This window comes from Helobdella robusta (genome assembly GCF_000326865.2).
Source record: "Helobdella robusta unplaced genomic scaffold HELROscaffold_20, whole genome shotgun sequence".
In the NCBI taxonomy this organism is placed as follows: domain Eukaryota; kingdom Metazoa; phylum Annelida; class Clitellata; order Rhynchobdellida; family Glossiphoniidae; genus Helobdella; species Helobdella robusta.
In genome coordinates, this window is record NW_008704084.1 from 3,527 (window position 1) to 9,756 (window position 6,230).

The 6,230-nt window shown below is 32.0% G+C and overlaps 1 protein-coding gene across 1 annotated transcript; it reads right to left on the reverse strand.

Moving 5' to 3' along the window:
* Window positions 1-1,208: 1,208 nt before the first annotated feature.
* HELRODRAFT_146034 (hypothetical protein) lies at window positions 1,209-1,676 on the reverse strand (the record flags this gene model as incomplete). Its single annotated transcript, XM_009017848.1, has 1 exon — window positions 1,209-1,676. A coding segment is annotated over one exon (468 nt), but the record flags the coding sequence as incomplete, so codon positions are not given.
* Window positions 1,677-6,230: the final 4,554 nt, after the last annotated feature.

Below are 6,230 nucleotides of genomic sequence, written 5' to 3' on the forward strand. Positions count from 1 at the left end.
ATACATTCGTACAATCTGCTTCACAAGTATAACCACGAAGATAATGCATTATACCATGGCAGATTGAAAATAATTTCCAAAAACAATAAATTAACACTAACAGTGTCTTGAGTGTCACCATAAATGCAAACTTATAAACCAAGATATAATAAAATACTTTATCCATCTAACCCCATTAATCCCATCCTACACCTGAATAGCATAATATTAACTACACATTTCCCATGCAATAGAAAAAATAAACAAACATTCATGCATCCATCTAATTTCCTTAACCTCCCCTACCCATATACCAACTCATATACCCACCTACTCATGAATCATTAATTATTATATCAGATAATTATATTAGAACCTAGAAATTTCATTAACTATTTACCAATCAATAAAAAAAAACCAAACAATCATATGAAAAACAATAATAATAATAAGAAAGTTATGAAGTCAATATAAAATATAATTAACCAAAAAATTTATAAATGAAGTACGCACATGCATTCAACCATAAAATGGGTAATGAAATAATCAATCCAAGTCAATCATACATATTCCCAGTCATTACTGATAAAAAATAAAACAAATACATATTTTTACCTATATTTATGCTCATATTTTTACCATATGATAATTATTACATTAACCTCATAATAATGAGTATTATAAATGTTGCATAAGTAATTCTCTCATTAATCCACACCCATCCATCCATGAAAAATTCTTATTCAATCATACTAATAGATTAAAAATCTCAAACCATTCCTACTTATCAACACACACATCCAATTGAACCGTCAGTTTAAAAGTATCACCTATATTGAAATTTAGCATCACCCCAAAACAAATCCAAACGAGATTTAAAAACACTTGTATTTGGAGAGTCAACAACAGATTGCGGGAGTCTATTCCAGTCCGCGACTACTCTGTTACAAAAAAAATATTTTCTAACATCCTTGTGAGATAAACCTGTTGACAACTTCATATGATGCCCTCTAGTTCTCCCATCATTATTGAGCAACATGCTAAGTATCTGGATTGGCCACCAACATTTTATATAAAAAAATCAGGTCGGCTCTAGTTCTTCGATATTTCAAAGAATGCGAGTTCAATTTTTTTAATCTATCAATATACTCTAAACCATAACAAGAACGGATAGATCTAGTATCTCTTCTTTGAACTTTTTCAATCATTTGTATTAGGTTTATGCGATGTGGGCACCAAACCTGTACCGCATACTCTAGATGTGGTATGACCAAGCCTTTGTAGAAACATAGGTATGCTTCTTCATCAATAAGTCTAACATGCCTGTTTATGATGCCCAACATTGTGTTGGCTAACTTAACTTTACTATATATATGATCTCTAAAAGTGAGTTTATCATCAACAAACACACCTAAGTCTTTTATTACTTTGACTACTTGAATCACTTGTTTGAAATGGGCAGAATCCCACATTTCATAAATATTATTATATTTATTTCCGAACTTCAATACGCAGCATTTATCTACATTTGGAATCATACGCCAGACATTTAGCCAATTTTGCATATTGATCACATTTAGTTGCATGGACTTCAAGTCATCTGGACATTTGATAATTTTAAACATCTTTGCATCATCCGCAAAAAGATATATATTCTCACATGCTGAAGGGAGATCATTAATATAAATTGTAAACAGTAGAGGTCCCAGGATACTACCTTGGGGAACTCCACTAGTAGCATCAAACTTTGAAGACAATGCATCACCCACTCGCACCCTGAAGTTTCTCTTCTTAAGATATTCACTTATCCAAACAAGAATTTTGTTATCGAATCCATATTTCTTTAGTTTCAGTAACAAACAATTGTGAGATATCCTATCAAAAGCCTTCTCGAGATCAGTATATATGACGTGTACCTCCTCATCACAATCAACACCCATTGTAACTTTATCCAAAAATGTCAGCAACTGAAGAGTCGTCGATCGTCCGGGCAAAAACCCATATTGATTTCAGTGAAATAAATTATTCGTCAGAAAATAATTTAAATCATGGTCCTTAATAATTGATTCCATCATTTTACAACACACAGAAGTAAGAGAAATAGGCCTGTAGTTACTAACCAAACTTTTACTTCCTTTTTTGTGTATTGGTATTACTATGCTAGCCTTCCAATCTGCTGGAATCATACCGGTATCTAGTGAACATTGAAAAATTTGCCTAACTACAGAAAAAACAACTGTTTTACTTTCCAACAATATCCGTGGATGAATATTATCAGGCCCTGCAGATTTGTTCTTATCCAATAAAGAAATCTTTTTAGACACTACGTCATCATTGAATCGCAATTCATCCATTCCGGCAGCCGGAACCAATAGATATAACGAGTCATTATAATTAACCTCATTGTCAAGTTTATAAACCGATGAAAAGAACTTTGCCAAAGCTTGGGCTTTTTCATCATCACCCGTGAGATCTGTGTTCTGTACTCTGAGTTAATTGCATCGTACTGTCCAAGATTAAAACACAACTTCTTCCTAGGTTTACTGTGCAAAATTGAACAATCAAAAATTTTAAATGAAATCAATAAGTGGTCACTTCCGCGCAGAGGAGATAAATACTGCAAATCTGATACGCAATCTTCAGACGTGATAATTAAATCCAAAACATGAGGACAACTGTTAGCTGTATATCTTGTTGGTTCGTTGACATGCTGCAGCCAAAACCTATCATCAATAAGCTGCAAAACTCTATTTTCAATCTTGTAGTCAGAACCTGCACAAACTCTCAGCTTCCAATCTATATCTGGAAAATTAAAATCACCCAAAACAAGATGTCTACCAGACAAATCACCTAACTCATTCAAGACACCAATGAGATTGTCATTATTATCATTACTTGAATTAGGACTTCTGTAAATTACCATTAAATTTAAATTTTGATCTCTGACGTTAATCCTGGCACACAAATATTCATCAAATATGGAATCCAGTTGAACACTAAACAGCTGCAAATTGATTTTGTAATATAACATAATACCTCGATAACTTGCTTTGCAGAAATTTGAAACCAGGTAACTATATCCAGGCAAATTAAATTCGTTAATGTTCCATGAAGAGTTTTTAACATTTTTAGGGTTTACTTCATTTATAACTATTAAATCATTCTTTAAATCCGATGCTTCTAAAAATAGATTCAATTCTGAAAATTTATTTGTGAGACAATCAACATTGGTATACAAAACATTAAGCACATCATTAGGATTCTTTACCACACTAGGATGATTATAATTAAACTCACTGCCTTCTCTTGACTTTGATCTCTTTATAAATTTGTCTTTTTAAAAACAAATACATGAAACTCACCTAGTTGTCCTTTTATCTTACATATCCAGTTATTAATGTCGTCCTTTTCTGCAATTTTCTTCTTTTTATCATCGAGAAGCTGTTTACAAATATCTCTATCTAATTTAATAAGGTCATGGTTAATGTAGACTCCATTGAATGATTTACTCCTCCTCAGTTTGAAACAGTTTTCTAGTATCAGGTTTTTAGTAGTTAAATTCAATAATTTAATTAAAATAGGCCTGGGCTTTTGATCATTCACCCTTTTACCAAGTCTGAATACATTTGAAACCTCCTTCTCCAAGTTTTCATCAGTTATCTCCTTCAACAACTGAAGCACTTTCTCTTTATCAGCTTTCCAAGAAAAACTTTCATTTTCTGGTATTTTGAAAATGACTAAATTGTTTCGACGGATATCTCTTTCATTAGCAACATCCAGATGATTTTTTGTGTCCAGCACCGATGAATGTATTTCCTTGACATTTGTTGTCAAACTCTCAATATTACCTTTAACTACTTCATTCCACTTTTTTGTCATTTCCTCTTCCTTGGCTACCTGATTTTTTACCTCATTGAGACTATTCTTCAAGTTAGTTTGTTCCCTCATCTGTTCTTTTAGCATCTCTTCTCTAAATGTGACTTTTTCCATCATCTGAGTTAGACATCTGACTTCATTTGCCATTTTTTCTTCCAACTGTTTGATAGTAACAAGCAATCCTTCCTCCTCATAATTAGTCAGTGTTTTTATTCTTTCTTCATTTACTTTCCTACAACCTTCACACAGATGCAATCCCGCAATATCACTCATCTTATTGGTCACCTTCTTTGTCCGTGCGGTTATGTTAGGATTAGTGTTTTCCATTTTCACTTTCTTTAGTCGGCGAAATACAACAGGATTTGAAAATTATTAATTAAATAAATTTTCCAATACTGTTAATAACTTAAAATTAAATTTTTTAAACTCGAAATTGATAAATTTATTGAAAAATTTAAATTGTGAAGAAAACTTTCCGAACGTAAGTGAATTAGTAAGTGAATTAGTGAATTAGTTTCCGAACGTAAGTTGTAGCTTTTGTTTATACTGTTAACAATAATGTTGTTTTTGTTGATGTTGTTGATATTTTTGTTGTTGTTGTTGATGTTGTTGTTGTTTATATTGTTGATAAGGCTATAGTTGACGTTTGTATTGTTATTAATATTGTTGTTTTTGTTGTTGACGTTTTTGTTGATGTTGATGTTGTGTTGTTATTGTTGATGTTGATGTTGCGATGACTCGTAGCAGAATAATGGAGCGTTGTATCGATCCATGAACCATCTATATGCCGCTCCAACACTAAGACTCAAAAATCCATTTACTCTTTCTTCTATTTATCTCTCGCTTCTCTTCTTCTTTCTCTCTCACTCTCTCTTTCTCTCTCTTTCTCTCTCCTCCTCAAGATTTTCTTATTCAAAAAATTATTATTTTATCTCTGTATTCAATCATTTTTATCTTTTCATTGTAATTTCATTTCATACAATCTTTTTTCTTCTATGGCTCTTCAATTTTTTATTCTCTCTCTTTCTCTCTTTTGTTTTTTATTCTCTCTCTTTTTTCGTTTTTTCTCTTATTTTCTATTTTTTTTCGGTTGCTCGATCATTCAAAAATTATTTTTTTTATCTATATGAAAAATATGTTCACTCGGTTTTTCATCCGCTATAGTTTTTCATTTCTTCATTTCTCAAATTCCTTCTTCTATCTCTTTTTTGCTCTTTTTATCTCTTCTTCTTTTTCTAATCATAACCTTTTTTCTCTATTTTCTTTCTCTTTTACTTCCTCTTCTCTCTCTCCCCCCCTCTCTCTTTCATTTCTCTTCTTCGATTTCAAGTGGCATGTATATAATGTCGAAGTTTGGAGTTTTTTAAGGCTAAACGTTTTGATTGCCTTCGCGTAGATGATGATGATGATAATAATAATAGCAATAATAAAAATAATGATCATTGATGATGAAATGATAATACTGACGATGATGTTTATGATGGTAACGATGACGATGATAACGATGGTGGCAAAAACAAACAACATGTTGATGAAAATGACGTCAAAATGATGATGAAACTGACACACGTTGCTAGAAACAGAGATTGCAACATCATTCCCACTTAAGATTTCATAACAAAATAGTCAACAACAACATTGTAACACGCGATAGTGTAGTGGTCAAGACGCCTGGCAGTCACTGTTTCAGTGACCGTGTTCAAACGCAAGAAGAGATCCCAGCCTATAACATGCGTCGTCACAGCATACTGTAAATTCAACACGTTTGCTCTGCTTATTTTGTTTTTAGCTAATACCTTTCTGAAAAAAACGCCAAAAGTATTATAAAATAATAATATATATTTTCATAATATTTTATGACTATAATTATTTCTAATTATATTATATTATAACTGCTCAATAAAAAGACGGTACCAATATAATTAAACTAAGAATACCATTAGAAGCTATTATGGTATGTTCGAACGTCCAATCAAATTCTTATGACTCTTTTTTTCCCTCATAGCAATTTTTTTTTATTCTTATTGCCATCTGCTTCGTCATCATCATTATCATCATCATTATCTGCTACTGTTATCATTATCATAATCGTCGTCGTCATCATCATCATCATAGTTGTTGTCGTCATCATCATGAAATAAAAATTGAAGTCTTTTGAGTAGCGCAATCAATGTTGTTGTCATCATTATAAAGCAAACATCGGCAACATAATCGATAATCGGGATATTCGCATCCGATTCATCAACTACAACAACAACCACAACTACAACAACTACTACTACAAAAACAGCAACAGCAACAACCATGGCAACAAAACAACAACAACAAACATACATGACATCGGCAATAATAACAAACTTCAACAAAACTGGCAA